The sequence below is a fragment of the Cydia amplana genome, chromosome Z, assembly GCF_948474715.1.
Source record: "Cydia amplana chromosome Z, ilCydAmpl1.1, whole genome shotgun sequence".
Taxonomy (NCBI): domain Eukaryota; kingdom Metazoa; phylum Arthropoda; class Insecta; order Lepidoptera; family Tortricidae; genus Cydia; species Cydia amplana.
In genome coordinates this window covers 24,264,498-24,289,232 of record NC_086096.1, presented here as the reverse complement: position 1 = coordinate 24,289,232, position 24,735 = coordinate 24,264,498, and the positions used below count along the sequence as shown (strand labels likewise).

Genomic DNA, 24,735 nt, shown 5'->3' with positions numbered 1-24,735 from the left:
ATTTATTATTCCCTTTTGCTAGGAGGACCGACTAGACTGGTTGCCCAAGGTCCCCAATAAGGCGAAGCTGCGGTCCAATATAAAAATGAACATCGGGAAATAGGGCGCCTGGCACTGGAAGTGTTCATTGTTACGGAGAGGTTAACGGTTAGGTCGAGCGAGCGCTTGTGGAGCAATGTTTTTTTAACTCAAGATAGGTTATAGGCGTTCCAAAATTGAAGCGCTTACCTTGTGACAAATTGGACAAGTTGCCTTTAGACGCGGCTGGACAAGCGAGAAATGTGTATGTGAGAAAAAGACGACCTTATGTTTAATGAGTGTGACAAAGATGGAATGAGAAAATTAATCAAAAATAACAGATTTCTTCGTAAGCACAGAAATAAATATGGAAGTACTTTTTGTGCTCCTCAAGTATGAGTATAACCTATGGTTATATAATATCATTGTTGTGGAGGAGCATCGAGGGCAGCGTCAGCGACCAACGAAACCAACGAGCAAAGCGCACACAGGCGGTCGAGGGTTTACAGGCGGTCGAGCGCGACTCGCCGAAGGGGCAACGAAGCGGGCCTTGGCCTAACCCTATCCCACCAAACTTTACATATGTACAATCATAGAGAAATATAAGTAAAGAACGAGTGGTAACTCCATACCCTTCATACATCAGTTTTCTTACAAAAACGCGAGTTATTTCGTAATCTACATCTAACGTCAAGTAGCGGACATTATCAGTTCTGCTAGTTGACAATAGATGTAGCGGCAAACAAAAACTCTAATGCTCGGCAATTTTTAGTTAATATTATAACCGGATTACCGGAACTATATTTTCATCTCCTTCAGCTTATAATTAGTTTTATTTTATTACTAAGTACATTTTACGTCAGTAGCGAAATATATGCCATCTGGTGTCAAATAGCGGTACTGATAGTTCCACTACCTACTTGACGTTAGATGTCGACTACGAAATAACTAAGCGTTTTGGATTTTGGTAAGAAAACTGATGTATTATGGAGCAAAGAGTAAAGTAAGCATATGCATCATGCAAGTACGCTAACGTCTGCGTAATTTATGTTCTATAGGAGATAGGAGGATTCCTGCCGCCATCTTGGTGGTGGGAGTGCAACGATTTTTCTTGCTAATAATATAATATATAATTAATTTTGTTAATATTCTCTACCTCTCGCTGACTCTGGCAAAGGCCCTAGAGGCTGCCATTTCTCTCAATGCCCCTGTACACAACAATGGGCCAGCGCTGGCCACTCCAAGGGACGCAGCCATGCGGTAGAATGAGATAGCAATATCACTTGCTCCCTCTAACGCATAAATGCGTCCCTTGGAGTGGCCGGCGCTGGCCCATTGTGGCCTTAATATAATATATACTTTCTATAGGTACATCTCGCTCGCACTAACACGCGAGTACGAGCGAGATGCATTTAAGGTAAGTTACGTTCTCGATAGTGTTTATGTCAGTGCCAAACTGGTGGTAGCGACACTGGTACCATATCTAGGGACTTACTTTTTGTTTTCAAAATTAAAAGCTCACTCTTGCTAGTGTTGTACTTTAGTCCATGTGTCCCGGCATACTCCTCACATGTATATTTTCAGCAGCTTGACAAACGCACTGATTGATGGGCACAGCACGTGCACAGCAGCACCATACCATCAACATAACCATAGAGAAAAAAATACATAGAGTGCTCACTCCATACATCAGTTTTGGTACCAAAAAGACTATTATTTTCGTAGTCGACATCTAGCATCGAGTATCGGAATTATCAGTATACTGCTACTTGACAATAGATGTTGCAACGACCCAAAAGTCTAATGCTCAACAATTTTCAAAAACAAAGTATAGTACTCAAATATATTGAGCAAATGAGCAATTTATCACAATAGTGTGGATATTAAAATAATAATGGAAGTTATAACACAAAAATACAGGAACAGAAAGTTACATAATTTTTTTTTAAACTTCCAAAAAGGTAAAAAGTAAGGGTACCATTCGATTCGATTGCTTACATTTTATCCAAAAAAATATTGTATTAAAACTATACATATAATACATTACATATACATAACGCAATATTTCACCAACAAAAACGTAATTTTCTTGTTTTGTCCATACTTCAAGATGGGCTCTATGTGACCGTGACGTCACGTTCGCATATCAATTTGTTAGAAGCGTTTCGCGAGTGAAGTAAGACTGTCGGTCTTTGACTATCATTTCAGACTTTTGTATTGCTTTAATTTAATGCAATGGGTTCCAGTTCCATATAGACATTTGATCCTAAAAACAAACCTGATCGATTGATACCATTAATGAAAATTTGTCATATAACTCATATAAGTATCTAAATACTAGGTAGGTACACTAATACTATTAGCTAGGTAACTACTATAAAGTGATTAAGGCGAATTAGCCTACCTACCTCATTATACTTAATTTTTCCATTAAGTAACAGTTTTTAGGTATTTTATGTAAGCATATATACATATATTGCTAATTATAATACCCGTATACCAAAAGGATAATAATTAAAGGGTACCTACTTCATTATCGTGCCAATGAGTTTTACAAACCCAACAAGATAATTTAGAGCTACATTCGCCCAAGGGATGTAAAAAATCGTTGACTGTATTTTTTATTTATGGCTTCAAACGGCGTCGACTGAGGGGTGGAATTTCGTTTGGAGCGGATAAGAGTGGTGCGTCCGTTAGGGGTTGCTTAGCTGCTACGCGCCTGCGCGCGTACTTCGCGCCACTCGGCTACGTCGCTTGCTAGCCAGTAGCCACACTAGCTAGCCAGATGTTGAGAAAAGCTTTCTGTCGATACTTTAACGCTCCAACAATTATTTAAGTGAAATGTGCATTTGGACTAATATCATGTTTTTATTTCGAAGTCAAAGGTCTAAAGAATAGTTAAAACAATGTGTACTTTGTGAACTGTGAGTCTAACTGAAAATTATCTGGCGTCTTAATGTCCACGAGTTCGTTCGAGACTAACAAAGCGGCGGACATTTTATTTTGAGTATTCGATAATGTAGCGTTGCGTCGAAAACATTCATGTCGTTTTATGGTTATAACTTAAGATATCGTTCGCTTACACCTTTCGTAAGTATAATGCTTTTGTAAAGGTTTTAGTTTTGTAATATAACTTAATGAGATGCCGCTAGTAAAAAGCGGTTTTGCAAACGTATTGCCGTACCTAAGGATGTCGACATTTTACGGAAAAAATGTTTTATTAAAAGTGACGTAGGCAATCTAAACATTCCATAATATAAAAGTTTTATACCTATTACATAAAGCTAATTTATTTGATATCGACCCACTCCGTTTCGGAGGTTCTTGTCAGTTATTTCCGCGCGCAAGGCGCCTCTAACCTCTACTCTAATCAAATTGTCACGATTACAACACCGTTCATTAAAAAGTAGGCTATGAGTTTGTATGATATTCTATTTCCTTTTATTCCTTTTTAAATAGAGATGCCGAGGGGGGTGAAGCGAGGGTCGGCGGAGGGTGAGGGCGAGGTGGTGGTACGCGTTGGGGCGTCTCCGTCGCAAACTACGCTTTTGGATGACAGCCCAGGCCAGCCCATCAGTTACCATCTGCTTGATCACGGCTATGGCGCCACGCCACAACATCAGATCAGAAGGGAGGCACCTTCTGCACCACCAAAGACATCTGAAGTTAGTACCTTTATATTACCTTGTAAATTTTCTTAAGCACTATGATAGTGAATTTCAGATGGGTAAATTATAACCAGTTTATTACAATGGTAAACTTATATTTAAACAATAATCTCTTAGGAGGATGACTGACAATTAGCTTGGGATTTGGATACATAAACAATATCGATTTTTAGCAACAAAAAATTGATACAACGAAGACTTTGTTTAAATCAACTTCGCATGTATACTTTATAATTACATAGATATATAACAAAATATGCACTCATATAAGTTTTATAATCTGACCAACTGCTTTAATATGCAGGATAATTGCAATTGATTGACGTTGTAGTTGGATAAATAAAGAAAAGGGTTTTCATAATTTATTAAATGTATATATTTTGCCTAATCGGGTAAAATTATAAGCATAACAAATACTTGCTTAATATATTTAGGAGTTTGATTTCATGATTTGGCTATATCATTGCGGGCACTAGCTGCTATGGATAACTTTTTATTTTAGAAATTATAGAAATATTTTTATTTGTGTCACACACACAGTGTCACGAAATGCCCTCATCTTAGTATGTTGCTGGCGACTTCCAGTGCTAATATTCTAGTGAGATAATATTTTTTTAAATTAATGTTAGTGGTAGATCATGTATGACAAAACATTCTCTAACCGTTTAACCAATGTCTAGATAGATTAAAAAATGAAACAATGGGGATTAACAAATGTCCGAGTCTAATTAGACTGTAACAGTCTGTAACAAATACTTTTGAACCAGAGCTGTAGAGATTTATCTCTGTTTGGAAAGTATTCCAGGGTGGCAAATACTTTTGGCACATCTGCTACTATTGATGCTGACTGTACTAGACAGCCAAATAATATAGGCACTGATCCTCATTTATGTTCAGTGAAAACTAGTAGCTTCAAAGAAATCACTGTTGCATGGAGCCAAATGCTCCATACATTGATAGCCATCACAACAGTTTTTAACTACATTCTGGTTTCCTGACGTGACAATTATCTAGTCCATACCAGCACATTCATACTTTTCAAGTTAATAAGCATTAGGTTACTATAATTCAGATGAATACAACATTAATGATTTCTCTGAAACTATTAATTTTCCCTGATCATACACGGGGCCAAATTGGTAGCTCTTAAGGTCCTCTAGCATAGCATACTGAAAGTGACACCATGGCTTCTACTACTACTACGAGTAAGACACTATACATATATGACTGACTGTAAACTATGCAGAATGGATTTGTGCACCAGTAACCATGGGAACAGGTTAAATTTATGTTCTAATAGTAGAGATAAATAGTCTAATACTCTAATAGTTGAGTTGAGATAAAAATGGCAAGGAACTGACTTTCATTTTGAGAGATATCATACTCATAAAAGTCATAAATATCCTATATATGTACCTACTTATTATGAAGTTCATAACTTTAATGTTAGGAACATTAGTGTTTATTTCTAACATGTCAAATAATATTTGCTGCCCTGTGTATAATAGGAAGCTTGACGTGCAGTATTTAACCTTTTGGACGCCAATGACCGATATATCCGCACCGTAGGTTCAACGCCAAAGACCGATTAATCGGTCACAGACCACAGAGCAACATAGACCTACATGCATATGCATAAAGTTCAATTTCAGTTTTGACACTTCGGTGACGTGGCGTCAGCGTGACAGCTTTTGTGTTTGACACGGCGTCGAAAAGGTTAAGTGTTAATTTAATTGAAGTTTATATAATACTGTTAAACAGTGTATTACTGTAGCTTCTTAGCATCCCATCTTCTCATCCCATCTTAGCATTAGCATCTTCTTGTAACCCACACCTGTTCAGCAAAAAGTACCCTGGAAGAGTGATATCACTATTAACTATGCAATGTATATAATATGTTATGCCTATGGTATCAATAAATACAATAATACATTTTACATAATCCAACCTAGTTCCACAATAAGCTCAAGAAGGCTAATTTGTGTTGTGGGTACTTGACAATGATATATGTATATAATGTTTAGATATATGTAAAGTGTACATAATACATACCTAGTAAACATCCATGACTCAGGAAAGTCACTTTGTTAAGTATTATCTCAGGAGTCCAATGACCTTAATAATATTTGTCTCCTGTACTGGACATACGGGTCGACTTGTGATTGGATATACCCATTACAAGTACATATGTGAAATGAGAGTCAATCTTAAGATCCATAAATAAAGACTTTGTACATTTTATAGGGGGGTGGAAAGGGGACAGAAGTAACAATAAACATATATGTACGGTAAAGTCAAATCCAAAATGGAACTATCTGTATGATTTATTTCTAATTTCTGCTGTATTATGGATTTTTAACTAGTATTATAATTATAAATATAAATACGAATGTTTCGTATAGGTAAATAAACTCTGTCTGTCTGTTGTGCGAAGTCCGTGGAACCTATTAAGATTAAATTTGGTATGGAGATAGAAGCCTGAGGAAGGATATAGGATAGGATAGTTTTTATCATTAGAGAATATTACGCGAAACTCTGCGTAGGGGGCGCCACTACCACAATCCATCACAATCTGAGGGTATACTGCGAAACAAGAAAATCTAAATTTAGTTATTTAATCTCTCTATTCTGCCCTTCTAAGCCAAGTGTGCTATCTCAAAAATAAATGATTTTGAAAATGGATTTCTCAGCTATAGAAACTAAAGTATAAGTTAGCAATGAATTTTGTTTTGACATAGCGCTCTTCGGCTTAGCAGGGCAGTATTACTCTAGCACATAGGTTCCCAAACTTTTTTGGGCCACCACCCACTTAGGTGTCAAAAAAATTTCAGCGCCCACCATCACAGTTTAAAAACGGAATTAACGTATTTTTAATTCACGGAATAACTGTGAATGTCTACACTTATTACGGTTTGATGTCAGGGGCACGTTCGAATTGGCCTGAAAGACTTAAAGAAACCTAATTGAATAACTTTTTCATCTTGTTAAAATTATATTAAATTTGAATTTTAGGCAATACAAATAGATGTATTCCTAAGCATACAGTTTATTTGTGATTCCCACCAAAAAAACATTTAGAGGAATTAATTCCCAGCAAGCTGGAACCCATTTTAAAACATTCATTTGGTCCTAATTGCGTGTAATCCGAGTTTGCGCAATCCTAGGAGGTGGTGTGCATACAATTCTAGCTCATTTTCAGTTTTTTGCTTGTAGCTCGAAAACGGTACCTAGTGTACCTACGTCTGACGGAAATTTTCGTCTAAACATGATAAAAATTGATATCTGAGGATCCGAAAAGTATCTTAAATATGAATTCGTAGTCAAAGTTTGTAAAATTGGCTGCCACTTTGAATTTCTGTTTTTTTGGTATAGTTGTGTTTAATCCGAAATTATTTTTCGCCAGTATCCGATCCACAAAATCTTGCTGGTCGTGACATTGTAATTGATGATTCCTTCTACATCGAGTGGTTTGGAAATCCAAGAAAAATTTAACTTCCAAGGCTCACAAAATTTATGCACACCTCCTGGAATCGAGCAAACTCCGATTACACGCATTTATTTTAGAACCAAATATTTAATGAAGGTATTAAAACGATTTTTCAGCTTGCTGAGAATTCATTCCTCAAATGCTGTTCTAGGTAGGAAACATAAATAAACCGTATACGCAGGTATATATCTGTTTGTATTATCTAATATTTCAGTTTTTTTTTTCACTTGCGGAAGCGCCCCCCTGGGCAGCATGAACGCCCCTCAATCGCTTCCGCGGCCCTGACCGTCCCCCTGAAACTATTCAGCGCCCACTAGGGGGCGGTATTGCCTACTTTGGGAAACTATGCTCTAGCAAGTCTAGCATATTCGAGCGATAAAGGCAGGTAACTAAATTTCGATTTTTGGGTTTCCCGGTAGGCCCTTTATAAACGATTTCGGCCTGTCAGAACAAAAGTTGACAGTTGCGAACAACTGACAGGCCGATATCGTCCGGCGGACTGTTAATCAGTGGGCCCCTTTACACTGGTTATGTATTTAATTTAGACAATTCCATAGTTTCTTGGGAGAGTCCTAAACAAAGTCACATAATAAATAATAGTACTAGGTACAGAATATTCACTCTAACAAATCGCGTTTATTACGACAGATATGACCGGTAGGTGGCACAAGGGCGAGCTGGCGTCCGTTCCGTAGCGGTGCGCGGCAACTACTATGGCTAGACACCAAAATTGGTGTGGTCCGCATGTACTTGTAGGTACTTTGTAGCGACGCGACGAAATCGCGGAGTGAGCCACGCCTGACAACGTACGGGTTATTCCCACTAGTTACCACCAAGTTGTTACCAGTGGTAACTACTGGGAATTTTTTTCCCACCTTTTACCACTGGTAACTACTGGGAAAAATTATTCCCAGTAGTTACCACCAACTCGGTTTAGTGGTAACTACTGGGAATTTTTATTCCCAGTAGTTACCACCAAAACTTTGTTAAAGTTAAATACTAATAAAAACAGTATAAATAGTATAGTATAAATATCGAGTGATTTAATAAATAATTGTTAGTCGATTAGTGTTTTAGTAAACTGCCTTAAAAGTGATCAAAAATATAGTTAAACAGTTTAACCGGTACTAGTACAAAAACTATAATATATGTAAGAATAAATTTAATAATCCATTTAGATTATTTTTTTAGTGATTTTATTAGGTAATTCAAAATCACTCTGTATTTATACTCTTACTATATATACTGTTTTTATTAGTATTTAACTCTAACAAAATTTTGGTGGTAACTACTGGGAATAAAAATTCCCAGTAGTTACCACTAAACCGAGTTGGTGGTAACTACTGGGAATAATTTTTCCCAGTAGTTACCAGTGGTAAAAGGTTGGGAATAACCCAACGTACTAATAGGGATGATGACGCATGTTGAATTTTATAACAAAATCTAGTGAAATAGATAGCAAACGAGCAATTTATCACAATAACGTGGATATTAAAATAAAATATTGAAAAATTACAAAAATACAGGACCTGAAAGTTTCAAAATTTAAGTTTTTTTTTAACTTCCAAAAACGATAAAAGTAAGAGTACCATTCGATTCCTTACATTTCATCCAAAAAAATATTGTATAGCAAATATACATAAACGCAATAGTTCACCGAGAAAAACGCAATTTTCTTGTTTTGTCCATACTACAAGGTGGGCTCCCATGCTTCCAGAGACCTTGACGTCACATTCCCTTGTCGTTTTGTTTAGGGCGTTTCGCGAGTGAAGTGCGACTGCCGGCCTTTGACTACAATTTCTGACTTTTGTGTTACTTTAATGCAAAGGGTCCCATATAGACATTTGATCCTAAAAACAAACCCGATCGATTGATACCATAAATGAAGATTAGTCATGTAGCATATTGCCCCGAGCAGTACGGATAGTGAATATATGGCATAATGGCATTATATCCGACACGTGTAAAGAGGCATTGTTTATTTATAGGCGTTTTCCCAGGGATAAGACCTAGCTAGACCGATTTTTCGCCTCCGAATGTAGCAAATTTCATCGAAATCGTTAGAGCCGTTTCCGAGATCCCCGAAATATATATATAAATAAATAAATATAAGAGAATTGCTCGTTTAAAGGTATAAGATGACAATCAATCTGTATTTAAATTGTCTGAGAAGCACATGTTTCATACAAGGACTAACCATATACAGGGTGGCCCATTTAGATCGGTCAGTATGGGAAAATCTGAAACTATAAGACATACGACGATCTCTTCTTAGGAACCATGTCATCGATTTTAGTAACAAGACAAAATGCATTCATACATTTAATTTTTTTTTATGTAAAATGTATTGAAAAAAATGGTGGCCATTCCGAAAACATACTAAAATAAATTAAAGGATATGAAAATAATGCATTTTATTTATTTCAGACATCATGTTTCATAGTAACATTTACTGCTTAAGACCTACACAGTCGATATCTAAATAGAAATAATTTTAGATTTTTTTTTCAAAACGTCCGGGTTCGATTCTCGAGCTGAGTACACATTTTTTTTAAATGTATGAATGCAGTTTTTCTTGTTACTAAAATCGATGACATGGTTCCTAAGAAGAGATCGTCGTATGTCTTATAGTTTCAGATTTTCCCATACTGACCAATCTAAATGGGCCACCCTGTATATATTGATGTTAGACATCATTTCATTTGCGAGATATGTAGTCGAAAATGGTGTGTTAGTTATAAAGTAGGTATATGCGTACTGACGACATGCTGGCCGAATATGTCGACTACGAAATAACTCGCGTTTTGGTAAGAAAACTGATGTATGGAGTTGCAACTCTTTCTTGGCTTATATTTCTGTATGCAGTTACTACCTCCGCCGTTTTCGCGCTTCTCATCTCATATATTTGTATTCAGGACATCATACTGAATGCATTGATTTAATTACCCATATCCGAGGTGACATGAACGGAAATTCTGAAAATATTAGCTATAAAAAATGATTCAAAATCTCTGTTCTCCTGAAATACCTGTTAGTACTGCAGCCCCGGGGCAGCACATTTATTAAATTTCCTGCAGATTGACTTCCATATAAAGGTCCTTAAGAACCCCTAAGAACCATATTATACTTTTTTAATGAATGTAGTTTAATTTAGAGCGCTCATTAGATTATGCTAATAAAATAAACTGAACACCGAGAGGGGTGTGCTTATTGTGTGTTATCTTGAGGCCGTAGCGCGGAGGCACATCTGCTCTGATTACGCGCTCCACACATGCGCAAAAGGAACTTACGAACGAGTCAATTGACAATAGCTATCTATTAATAATAATACTCATTTTAAGACCAAAAGATGCCATTCTTTTGCTCGAAGTCCCTTCCGAGAGCTTGGTACCTTTTGTGTAGAATGTAATTTATGTGCCGCATTGTTGGCATCGGGTCCCTCCCCACTCGCCCGGGCCGGCTCGAGCCCGCGTGGGCTTCCAGTTGCATTTGTTGTTTACCGAGTTCGCTGACAATCCCCAGTGTGTTCCACTTTTAAGTGATTAGATAATCAAGTTAAGCATTAAGTACCCTACAGATAAATTAAAATGGATTTGCGGAAGTTTTAAAAAATGACCGTTTTCGCGTTGACAGTAAGAAATATAATATTTATAATCATATAACATACTTAGATCTATTGGGACGCTTCAGTTTGTATGGTAATTGTGATTTAATCATAATTTTCTGCTAGTGAAAATTTAACCTATCATTATCAAGTTGCATGTCGTCACGAAACTTCATGCAGTGTCCTGGATCTAAGTTCTTGTTTTGTACTCATTGCATCACAATAAAACTATTTAAACGTATAAAGTGTTTAATGATAATGTGTTTAGTGACAGTGCGAGTACATACGTACGCTACTAATTCATTAAGTAATTATACGCAATGTTAATCGGTTAAATAGTTATGTTTTACCTGTTATGTTTCCCTTAGGTGGATGGGTATTTTACATCGGATATAAATTTTAAACAGTATTTTTTTTCTCATAGTTATCAGTCATTAATTCATGCCGTGAAATGTTTGTCTATGATTAAGAAGGGTGTATTTTCAAGATTACATACATATGTTCTTCGTATTCTCATTACGTAATTGAACTGTAATGTTTTACCGAACAGGCAAACTGCCTTTCGCTTGCCATAACTTTTATCTTATTAACTACCAGTTTAATGTAATTTTCCTAATATTACATTCAGATGCCCAACCTATCTGGCTTTATACTTAGATAATTAATTAATTACAGTTCGATTGATTGCCATTAGATTAGACACCCCTCTCCCATGTACGCCGAAACCTGGTGATATAGTCAAAAAAATAAGTACCTATATAAAATACCGTACCGTTATAAAAGCCCGTTTTGGAATTCAATATATAAATTCCTTAAATTCCTACTAATATTACAACTGCGAAAGTAACTCTGTCTGTTTGTCTGTTACCTCTTCATGCTTAAACTGCGAAATTTGTTGTGGAGATAGTTTGAGGCCCGAGGAAGGACATAAGAAAAGTTTTATCAATCATCACCATCATCACCCCACGCAGACGAAGTTGCGGGCAGACGCTAGTATTCTATAAATGTAAGCTTCTCTTACACTTAGAATAAAATGACATGCTTGCTTTAAGTTTTACTAATGGTACTCCATACACGTCCACTTGATGAGATATCAAAATGTAATGATTGTAAAGGGGCCTACTGATTAACAGTCCGCCGGACGATATCGGCCTGTCAGTTAGAACAAAAAGTTGACAGCTCCGAACAACTGAAAGGCTGATACCGTACGGCGGACTGGTAATCAGTGGGCCCTTAATATGTAAAGTAATTTACTAGAATAATTATGCTATTTTAGTAAATTACTTTATGTTCTAAAGCCATTGTATCGCCATAAACTAACCTTTTTCCCGATAGAGAATGTTATTTATGTACAGTTATTTGGTTACAGGTCATTGTATCTCAAATGTGATAACAACAATTGTATATTTTGCGCAGGCGGTGAAAAGAAGACTGAATTTGAGTGAGAGTAGTTCCGGTAGCCAAGGCCATGTAGTACCTATGAAGGCAGATTTCAAGACGCCGAAGCAAAAACGAGTCAAAGTTCTCACACCGTACAGCCGACCGTCCAGTTCTATGAAAAAGTACAGCGAAAGATCAAGGTATGATTGAATATAGGTATATAAGAATAATCGTTTAGATATTGTAAAGTCGTTCACCGTGTTGAATCTATTCATCACTGGGGAATAAATGTTTTCAGGTTCGACACATCATTAGGATTACTTACAAAAAAATTTGTTGCTTTGCTGAAGTCTTCCCCAAACGGCGTCCTCGACTTGAATATAGCCGCGGAGCACCTCTCGGTTCAAAAACGCCGCATATACGACATCACTAATGTTTTAGAGGGTATAGGAATTTTAGAGAAGCGATCCAAAAATAATATTCAATGGAAGTGTGGTGAGTTATTTTTTCATTCATAATTAACTCTCAAGGGGATACATCGAAAGTAAACTAATTTACTAGAGAAATTTATTCACATACCTTTATTTACCGACGTTTCGACACAGGTTTCACTGGTCATGGTCGCGGCTAACTGATGTCCCAGCAAAACATAGCATAAACGAACATAAACAAAGCATATGTGTTCAAAACGCGAAAGTTTTAAATAATTTACTAGAGGCAAGCCGTAACAAGTGAAAATTGATTTTGTCTAAGTTATATTTCAAACTTAAATTAGAGTTATTTTAAATAAATCTACACAATGTTAAATGATGACTATGACCAAGAAATACATCGTTGTTAAATTACGTGATTTCACGCCGTACATGTTTTTAGTGGTTCAAAAATCGCTAAAAAAACGATCGATCTATCCCCTTAATCATATTGAATGTTTTTAACCCTTCATATGTGTGTGGTGGCTAAAACTCATGGGTTCCAATCTTGGTTATGATAGGTAGGTATAATAAAAGATCAGAAAAAATCGTTCTCTAAAAAAAAACTATTCCTTAAATATCTGCCAGGATTCTTATAAGATAAGACACAGACTAGAAGTTAACAATAATTTTCAGAAGTCAACGTCTGAAATACAATAGTACATTGTACAACGTGGCGGGTAAGTGAAATATTGGAAACGGGTGTTAATTTACGACAGCCGCAGGCTGGAGTAAATAAAAGACCCGAGTTTGCAATATTCTTACCCGCGGAGTTATACACAATGTTTTTAATCGCAACTTGCGAAGAAAACCGAGTTTATCGCGACCATACATACACACAGACAGACGCGGCTTTGTTTTATAAAGTGTAGGTAGTGATAATACGGCGGAAAAAATCCTAAGGAATGACTGGAAGTGAGGCATTCCCATTGATCCATAGATGAGTTTGGCACACGTGAGTTATTGATAATGATGAAAATGGAACATTTCAACGGTTATCGACACGCGTCATAAAGTCAAAAGTGTAATTAATTAACCTTTTGGACGCCAATGACCGATATATCCGCACCGATGGTTCAACGCCAAAGACCGATTAATCGGTCACAGACCACAGAGCAACATAGACATACATGCATAAAGTTCAATTTCAGTTTTGACACTTCAATGACGTGGCGTCTGAGTGACAGCTTTTGTGTTTGACACGGCGTCGAAAAGGTTAACAGTAATGTCTTGAGACAAAATCCTACCTCGAATTTGACGGCTGAAGTAGGTGTCGCTGTATCGCCCCGTAGAGTGTGCGGTAACTTTGGTTGTCAAAAGTTGATATTTGTCAATAGGGAAGTAAATTATAATGGAGTATTAAACTCTTTATATGTAGAAATAAAACAAAGTTCCAAATTCGAGACCCTAAAAATTGCCCTGGGTATTACGACTATTACGATTTAAAAAACTGTTTCTGTTATGTTATGATTTATAAAAAAAAAAATGTTTGAAAGGGTACATGTACCTCACAGTTCCTATTATTAACATGTCATAGTTTCAAAACTGTATTGTGAAATCGATTGTTTTTACTTATTATTATTGTTGGGAAGTCGTTGGTTGAAGGGCCAGTTAATCTAGTCTAGTTCATGAAATTTTAAGGAGGCTCTCACACGCATTTGCTAATTAGTTCTGGGTAAAGGCGGGATTCCACCAGTGTGCGGCAGAAGCAGATTCAGTACAAAAAGTACAAAAATGCCGCCTTTAGGCTTCTCAGGGCGCGTTAACTCTCGTCATCCATGATGTGATTCACTGAATGTTAATTCTACAGCAATACCTACTACTGTTCAATCTTGGCTTTGCGAACGCATTTCAGTATCTTTACAATAGTTGTCTCCTAAGATTGAGAGGGGTATTTTGTAAAACTAGGAGAAACTTACACCAATTATGCCAAATCCTTAGTTTGTTGCAGACTATATTATTAACGCATTCATTGCCAGGGGGCGTGGCCTAGGAACAAACTTGTATGACGGTGGACGCACATGTGCGTCGGGGGCAGTGAATGTGTTAAGTAAAGTTTACTTGTCTATTTAAAACAATGGATCTAACTGGAAACCTAATCTAACTCTGTTAAATGCCATGCATGTTGCCTGCGGCAAAGCGAATGATTACCTACTTGGCTTCTCTGCGAAATAAGTTATTTACAAATTAGGTATTATCCCTTTTGACAGTGTGACAGTTCAAAAATGACAATCGAAAATAGAACACATGTTTGAAGTGCCGTACGTGGGAAATATAATATATTATATCCCTTGGCCTGGTAAAGGGTTATTTTTATTTAAATTGTTATTTTATAGATGTGTGGACTTTTCAAAATCGTTGGATTTGTTTGGTTCTGTTATCTTGGTTTCTGAAGCGGAATTATTAATCGGTTTGACCGGAGCACTTGTAGAATGTAAAATCATCACCCAATTCAATCATTATCAAAAATATATGTAACTCCGAATGTGATAAGTACCTACTTCTAAGAAAAAAGAAAAAAACGTACCTCGGAAAATCAAGAAAAAATATGCTAGAATAGATGGCGCCATACCTTTGGCCTCTACTCGTGTAGATGGCGACATCGTTTGATATTTAACCATTTTAACACATATCAGTGAAAGAACATGGGTCAAATTCATATGGCTTTCTAAAAATAATAAAATATGAAAATCATTTATCCATTGTCATAGTAAACTTTGTACTTTGTTCGACACAGGATTGATATTGATTTATACATATTTTTATTCATTTTAAGTTTTAGTTTTAATCCTGTGTCGAAAGATGGCAGTAGATTAACTGTGACTACAAAATTCACTATGACAATAAGCCTGTAAACACTCTATTCTCTTAGAATAGCAATTATGTGCTAAGGCAGCCGTTTAGCACCGACTTCATATGCATGAAGGTCTAGATGTTAGTTTGACAAGGTGCCTTTGTCGAGCAGCTGGTCAGTACTACCATAGAGAAAAAAATACATAGAGTGCTCACTCCATACATCAGTTTTAGTACCAAAAAGACTATTAGCATCTAGCATCGAGTAGCGGAACTATCAGTACTGCTACTTGACAATAGATGTAGCACCGACCGGAAAGTCTTATGCTGTTGAGATAAGACTTTCCGGTCGGTGCTACATCTATTGTCAAGCAGCAGTACTGATAGTTCCGCTACTCGATGCTAGATGTAGACACTGAAATTAATAGTCTGAACTGATTTATGGAGTGAGCACTCTTGTCTTTATTTCTCTATGGTACTACTGACTCGGTAGTGTACCTACCTATGCAACATGCGTATGTATCAGTGCCAAATTTGCCAGTAAAAAATTAAGAGATTTTGTCAAAAACGTGGTAACTGAACGACTTTATTTAATTGCAATTGGAATAACAACAACAACGTCTATTCCACAGACAATCCAACCTCTAGACATAGCATAGTCGCGCTACCCCCTCTGCCACACATACGGTAGCGTTACTCCATCTTCGAGTCAATCCCGTGCCGTGATTGGTCCGTGTCTTTGAACGGACCAATCACGGCACGGGATTCGCTCACCTCGTCCCCCCGTATTTTTGGCAGCATCGGTTTCATGAAAAAATTGGCCTAAGCTCAGTCTAGAGGTTGGATTGTCAGTGCGTCTATTCTTACTCTGCCCTGACAAATGCACACTTTGACAGAACATAGTGTGGGAGAGTCATTATTAACGTCATTACTTCATAGAAATTTGACGTTTATGATGACCACACTTGGTTATGTGGAGTTAGCTTGGTCCGAATCTAACCTATAAGTATATACAGTCAGCAGCAATAGATGCTAAACGGGCGAGGTGTTGATAATTACCTTGAAGCGATCTTATTCTCTTAACAATAAATTCGCATCAAGATAATTTTGAACACCTCGCCCGCTTAGCAACTATTGCTGCTGACTGTACATATATCAATCATGCATTCAGTCATATGAAATAAGCACGAAGTACAATTGGCCTGATGACAGTAACAAAGAATCATGGAAATAATGGTTTCAAAGAAACATATATGTTAATATAGTTCTAAAAAATGCCCCAATCTCAGTATAAACATTAGGATGATTAATATATTTAATAAAATAAAAGTGCAAAATTCTCCAATCAGCCATTTTGACTGAAACGCCAATCAGAAGCGAGCTAAAGGGTGACGTCATCAATTCTCATTGACCTTAATCCATAAATCCTCACCAAAGAGTTTGGAGGTTCAAAAAAAGTATTATTTCGCCACTAAACATTTATTAGGTCCAAAAAATATTATTACACGATATAAAGTAAATATTTATTTGTAATCAAATAAAATGCTAAATAATACGATATTTCACCAAAAAACTTTTTTAATTATTTGGCTGAATGGAACTATCATTGCCATGTTGGCTGTTGGAACCAGAAAAAATGAAAAATTAAAAAGTAAAACCGGCGCTCCGTGATTTCACACAGAATTTGCATGTATCTAAATAATTCATCTTAAATTGCAACCGTGTGAGAGTTTTTGTATAAAATGAGTTATTGTGATTCATGTTTGTAATGTATTTATCATCCCTAATCGTAATATATGGTGCTGAATTGACAATATCATTCGGATTCAAGGGAAAATTCGTAACTGTAAGTATGTAAACAATGTCTATCACCCTTCCACCAACTAATTCGTGACGTCACAAATGGCTTGCGAGGCGTTTTCGGGCGAGGTTTAAACTAGCTATAAAAAAATGCAATTGTTTATGTTAAATCTTAAGAGTATAGCTGAAATATTGTGTTTTTCGGAACTAGTACAACTGTACCGTCAATAATAAAAGGGATTTCAAAATTTGTCATCAGGCCAATTAACTATTTTGGGTAATAAAGTAATAGGAACTTATTCGTCCATTGTTTTGCACTGGGAACAACGGGCGGAGGCAAATAGGGATAGATTCCGTTATGAGAACCGGACTTGATGAACTGTGAAGTACAGCCCTAAAAAAATAAGTCTTTAATAAAGCGACAAATTGAAAATAAAAACAAAAATAACCAATATCTAGTCGAATCTATAATCTTCACTTTGAAATCTGTTAATAAACACGTCAAATCAAAAGGAAATGTTTTATTCATGAACAACACACTTGAAATGTAGGACTGTCGATAGTATTAGTGGTGTATGTATGTATAATGTTTGTGATGTGTTGTGCGTGGAGCAGGGTCGGCGGCGTGCGGCGGCGAGCAGGCGCGCGCGCGGCGGCTGCGGCGCGAGGTGCGCGCGCTGGCGACGCGCGAGGCGCGGGTGTCGCGCGCCGTCGCCAGCGCAGAGCTCGCGCTCGGCCGCCTCTCCGCCGACCACGGTGCGCTCGCCTACATCACCTACGCCGACTTACGCTCTATTAAGGATTTCCGCAACCAAACGGTTATTCCTATTAAGGCGCCGCCGGACACAAGATTAAGCGTAAGTTTAACTCTAATATTTTCTTGAAATTTTGCTACACGTACTTACAGCGGCTATATATAGTATTTTTTTTTAGGTTCCCCATCCTGACGAAAAGGGATATATGATACATTTGAAGTCATTATCGGGCGAAATTGAGGTGTATCTATGTCCCAAAGAACGACCTTTATCTCCACCTCCACGTAAGTTATCGTATGCTGTTATGATTATGTCACGTGCGTGCAAGTGCAGGTGAGACGTGCACACTGTTGTTGTGATTGCAGCTATGGGTGTGCTGCCGGCGGACCCGCTGCTGGAGGACAACAAGGCGCTCCTGGCGCCGCTCGTGGCGCAGATGCAGCCCGCGCCGCCCGCCTGTTTCGCCGCCAACTTCTCGTAACTACCATTTTTCTTTACTTATTCTTGTAGCCCTAGTGTAGAGTGTGTTGTTGCAATTGTTGCACTCGGAACCAGTGACACTGGACGCTTGACATTGGTCAAATGCATTTCAACTGTATCCATGTGAGCGATTTACATCCGTAAAATAATATGACTTGTAGCTTTATAAAATAGAACCCCAGGCTCATGGGTGTACCCTGTAACTCAAAAGTTGTAGCTTCTCGAAATTGTAATTCACAGAGGCGTAGAAGAAGCTATGTGACCCATTGAACTGAATTGCGGAATAACACGTTTCGCCAATATTTGCGTGATTTATTTTTTGCACACTGCGTTTGCGTTAACACAATTTCAGTCAAAGAGTTATTGATAGAGATTTTAATAACAAAACATATATTGTAAGATCCTAGAGTACAAAAAGTGGACTTATGTTATTATAAGGTATTCAACTGGTCAATGTTATAGTTGATTATTAGTTTAGTTAGTATCTATTAGTGAAGAGGTTATTGCATGTAATTTTATTATACCTTGTTGGAGGCAAGGTGACAGCCGAACTGGACAAATATATCGCAACACATCCTCATTGCTATAAAGGTGTGTTGCAATATATTTACCCACTGAAGGGTCCGCCTACTCCGCCTGATGGTAAGTATACACTGTAGCCTATGGGGCAAAGGATTTTTATGTGGAATGTGAAAGCAGTGAAGTTGTGTTGATGACCGCAGGACGCCTATTAAGCGTGAGCCCGGCGTGGAGAGTGCGGGCGGGTCGCGCGGCCTGGTGGTGTGTTCGCCGTGCGTCACCGACCCCACGCTGCCGCTCGCCGCCGCGGGCCGCGCGCGAGCCGCGCCCAACGCGACCGACGACGCACCGCACACCCCTCAAACCACGCCTGACAGTGAGTATCCGGTCCACTGTATCCACACTTCATACATCAACCCATTATGTAGGAAATTACGTCCAACTATCACATTATAAGGTACCATGATTAAGAAGTTTTGTACATAAATACTATTTCATCAGTTTCATCACACTTGCTCATGACTCTTTGAGTATGTATTGTCAAAAATGACAGCGATTCAACAAGAATGGATCGGCTGTTTTCAAGGCGCGTATTTCATTTTCAACGCGGAGTTACTCTCGGATAGCGCGCGGTACGGGATCTTTTGGACTACGCCTCTTCAGCGGACAATCTGAGTACTCTGAATCGTGTTTGTAGATGTTTTTCGTTTTTGTGTTTGTAGATGGTACGGCGCGGGGTCGACTACGCAACGCGCTGATTGCCGACAGCGACGACTTTGCGCCGATCATGGGCAGCGGCCGCTTTCAGATGCAAACGGAAGACCAAGATACCGAGTCAGGTAAGTAAATACGATTTGTACTTAAACACAAAACTCACTTACTTGTGTATTCACGGGCTTATTTTCCAGACAGACCAGTAACACCGTCTATTATTGTATAGGTGTAGGTTTTAACAAAATAAAAGTTTACCAATAGGGAGTAATACTGCATGTTCTGCCGTGACACCAGAAGCAGCACTAGCACAAACCGTAAACCATATTGTAACTTATATATACAATACCTTTTAAGTTTTTTTAACACGTATTCACTGATTATTTGTTATGAATAAATATGACATTGATCCATCAAGTCGGTAGTTTACAGTTTGTGCTAGTGGCGCCCCCTATGCAGAATGTTGCGTAATATTCCCTATTGCTATTGGTTTATTTACTGTCGCTTCATCAAGTGGGTAGGTATGAGTAGAGTGGTTTTTAGTAGATGTTTAAGTATGCAGGTTGAATTGCATCATGGAGGAAACCGCGAGGAGGCAATCACGTCTTGTGGCTAGCCCTCAGACTGTGATTTGTGTGCTCATTCACATCACAGTCGGAGTTCTAGCTACACGGCGCAGCCAGCCGCCGCCCTCCGACCCCGACCCGGACCCTACCTGGACACTACAAGTAACAAGGCATGCTTATTGGGTCGTCATTCATTTTCATCATCTAGCTTCCGTACTAACTTTATAGTAAAATAACATTTCCGAATCGATAATGGCAAATAGTTTTGGCTCTGGAACTCTAAAATAACGTCCTACTGGGACCTAAAAACTGCTTGGACATATTATGCTGAAGTTAAAAAGAGGGGAAACTAGTAAGAAAGTACTAACATTTTGTAGGTAATTTGGTAGGCAGTCTTTTATGCGTGCTTAAACGTTTTCTGAACAAGTGCATACATTTTCATCAGAATGGAATCACCCTGAAACGCACACGGCTCACTCTCCCAAAGCCTTTTTAACCGACTTCATTGTATGGCGGTTCTGGGTCCTCGTAGACTTTGTATGGAAATCGTGAGGGGGTGGTACCTATCAAGATCAGTCTTTTTAGGTAAGATTTCGCGTAAGATTTTATTTACTGCTGTTATATGAAATCTTAGGGATGTCAGAATGTGCTGACATGCAGCGGTTTCGTCAGTTGTTTTGTAACCGCATTACCGCGATGTTCACTTTCGACATCGCTGTTCAATGATATGCTTCTTTGTGATCATTTGTTAAAGAAGTACGAAAGCGATTAAATTCGTAGTATTCATTGCAAACAGTATTACGAGAATTAGACTTCATCATAATAATATGAGAATGTAACTATAACTGAAGCCTATTGTAACTTTATTGTTGGCCGAGTCCATAATTAGATTAATTAGTAGTACATACCTAACTAGTTTATGGGACTGCTATATAATGAAAGGCATTAAAATACGAAATTATTTTTCCCAGTAGTTACCAGTGGTAAAAGGTGTGTAAAAAATTCCCAGTAACCCAATGGAAACCCATTGGTAACAACTTGTTGGTAACTAGTGGGAGTAACCCAGGTGACTAGGTATGATGATGACACTGTCGGTGTCGGGTCGGTGTACCTACGATTGACTCTGTCTGACTTATGACTCATCTTTCAGTCCTGTTTCTAATGAACCAATAGTGCTTATACACGATCGCTTCTCTTATTGAACGAATGCTACGAAAGTACAACTATCGTTTTTGCACCGCACACCTCCACATAAGAGTCCATCAAATTTGCCAACTTGCAAGAATAATAATCGAATGATTAATACCTACCTTGTATATGATGTATAATCTTGTAATGTGTTCGTCTTTAACGTGTGAATACGAAATACCAACTCAACCAAAGGGGATACATCCGTGACATGTTGCGGCAGCGACACCTTCTCGATCGACATGAATAGGTAAGAGAGAGAGAGAGAGAGAATAAACAAGAGTAGTTGGTGCGAGGTGTCTAGACTAGAGGGCGTTACTGTTAGTGATACAGTTTTGGTAAGTACACGTGGCGGGCACGGACGGGACGGGACGGGACGGGACCGGGGCGCGCCGCGCGCTGTATCTCGTGCGGCTGCAGTCTAGTGGCTACCGTGTAGCACCATGGGATTCAGCTCACGGCGGCCCCACTAACATCAGACTCATCCACTAATACTTACTTCGGTAACAGCGCTCTCATCTCTAACTATTATCACCTTAACCTCATAACAATATTTTTTACTTATTTGTTATTACCACCATGAATTTGTTAATGGTGCTCATTATGCTGAAGATATCTAATAAATTAAATCAATTTTGTCGATTTATTACTTCAACCGCTTATCATGACTTGCGTTGTTGCGCGCAACTCCGTATTTGTAGTCGACATCGCAAATGGTAAGCAAATTGAAGTATGACAAGTTCTAATTTGTATTAATGTTATTGTGATTTGTTGACTTTATTGTATTTGAAATGTGATAGGTGCGTTAGAGCGATGGGAGTACGATTATTTTGAGATACGGGCTATCTCGATTTTAGTATATCAAAGATACATAGATTGAGTAATATACTTTAATCTAAGACAATTTCGTGCTTCGCATTTGACAGGTAAACGAGATGACGCTGTACAGCTCTATACATTTTTCGGTAACTCTGATTGTCAATAGTTGACGTTTGACAATTCAGTGACCGCAAAACATGGCGCAGCACAGCGCCATCTGTTTTGTATGTCAAACTAAGGGGCACGTTTCGTTTTCTTAGACTTTACAACTCTATTACAATAAATTCTCTTTGACATATATTATGTAATAAAGCCTTACAAACTAAACCGGGACATAACGAAACTCAAACTTGAAGTAATCGTATTAATCGATCTATTATTATGCGATTTTTGTCAATGTGTAAAAACGGGATTATTCCCAGCTCTTATCCCAAGTGGTTACCACTGGTAATAATTCGTTTTACTGGGGATTTTGTTTTCGCAATAGATAACAGATAAAACAAAATAGACCTAGTAGTTATAACATTTATAACCATAATCTCTTTATAATGTTCAATTTTTATTTTAATATGTGGATAGGTGAACAGATTCATTTAGAATTTTCAGTGTAACTTGAAAAAAAAAAAGGTGTTACCAGGGGTAACATTTTGATGGTAGCAACTGGGAATAATCCCTTAACTTAACCCGCTACGCACAAACGCAAGCCACGGGGATCTGTCCACAATGATTGTTTTATCAATGCGTAACGTAGCGTCGTTTGCCGCTATACAGTTATCTATCGGTTTTAAGTAGTCATAAGTAATGGCATTGACCTTCATCATAAATATCAGGTTCGGTCGATATGTTTTGCTTTCTTGAAAGTTTGATTAGTGACTGTTATATTGGCATACAATAGGCTAATTAGGTAACACCACCGAATCAGCCTATTATATGACAAAATTTCTTAGAGAATTTTGTTTAAATCACCGAAAGTGTGCCTTGAAACATATATGTAGGTGGATAAAAGTAGTTTAGTAAGTATACAGTGTGGAAAGATAAGTCGGGCCCTGGAGGGAAACTACCTTAAATCCTTAAGCTGGCTCATTTTACTTAATGGAGACATTCCTTTATTTTTAAAAAGAAACAAAACTGCATTCATAGTATTTTTCTTTTTTTCTTCAATTTGGCTTGTCTAAAAAAATCTTGAGTACTAAATATTACATTTTATGGATTTTTTGTACGACAGACGAGTTTAAGACCTAATGTTTCTTGGAGAAATGTTATCATTAACATTAACTGTATCGACTAGTAGAATAAAATTGCAAGTTTTTATTTTTTGGAATTTTTAAACGGTTCGAGTCCCGGGCGAGGCAAGCGAGTTTTAGAAAATCTTTGAATGCAGTTTTGTTTCTTTTTAAAAATAAAGGAATGTCTCCTTTAAGTAAAATGAGCCAGCTTAAGCATTTAAGGTAGTTTCCCTCCAGGGCCCGACTTATCTTTCCACACTGTATATGTAGATAGATAGTATAGACAAAGCGAGTAGTGGGGTTGAATGTGGGGTGGTGTGTTGCAGAGCCGCTGGAGCTGGAGCCGTTCCTGGCGCTGGAGCCGCCCATGTCCGCCACCGACTACGGCTTCTGCCTCGACCACGACGAGGGGCTGGCGGAGCTCTTCGACTTCGATCTCAAGCTGCCCGAGTGACCGGCACCGGCTCATAGCAAACTCTCTTATTATCTCACATAAACACGCGTATCGAACAATCGATTAGTGAAAACAGCTCAATCTAGCTGGTTTGGTTATTATTATTTTCGTTGCGATATAGCCTACGCGAGACTCCACGAGCGCGGCTTCGCTTTACGGTCGAGCCTGTTTTACACTGAGCACTTCCAATGGGGCGCTATTTAGTACTACACAATCGTAGTTCAGAATTTGACATAAATTGATTTTATATAAAGTTTATAGGAAAATATGATTGAATGAATTGTAATAATTTCGTTAAAATGGTTATTAGGAATTAGTATTGATTTGTGTTTTTGTTTGTAGTAAAGTATACCGTTAGGTACTCGTACAGACGTGTCGAGCTATTAATGCCACTTGTTCCTGGAGATGAATGGGCCGTCAACCAACTGTATTTAAGTGCACTCTTTGTAGACGACGTTTATCCCTTCTAAATTTGTTATGTGTCTCTCCTTCACTAAAATATAACTAGATCGGAAATCAGGCCCAAGTGAGTACTTTGCAAGGAAAAGTAGAAAGTATTCCTCAATATAGCGGTGTTTTTGTTCAATTACTTTGTTATGAGATGTGGTAACCCGTTTCGTTCTAAATGTTTTGATCGTGTACAGGATTTTATCGTTAAAAGTTAACAGCCAAATTCTATTTTCCTATAGTTATAGGAAAAGAAAGATAAGTATAGGTACATAGATCTACTTATGTTAATTTTAAATCTATAATGTATATTTTAATATCTACCTACTCCACATTTTGAGTCTTATCTA

General features: G+C 37.9%; 1 protein-coding gene across 1 annotated transcript; it reads left to right on the top strand.

Moving 5' to 3' along the window:
• Positions 1-2,692: 2,692 nt before the first annotated feature.
• LOC134661286 (transcription factor E2F5) lies at positions 2,693-23,963 on the top strand. Its single transcript, XM_063517278.1, has 10 exons — positions 2,693-3,108; positions 3,478-3,683; positions 12,194-12,357; positions 12,456-12,652; positions 17,836-18,077; positions 18,154-18,259; positions 18,341-18,452; positions 19,178-19,350; positions 19,697-19,813; positions 23,811-23,963. The coding sequence occupies exons 2-10, from the start codon at positions 3,480-3,482 to the stop codon at positions 23,936-23,938; spliced, it is 1,443 nt and encodes a 480-aa protein (XP_063373348.1). The 5' UTR covers positions 2,693-3,108; positions 3,478-3,479; the 3' UTR covers positions 23,939-23,963.
• The last annotated feature ends 772 nt before the right edge of the window (positions 23,964-24,735 follow it).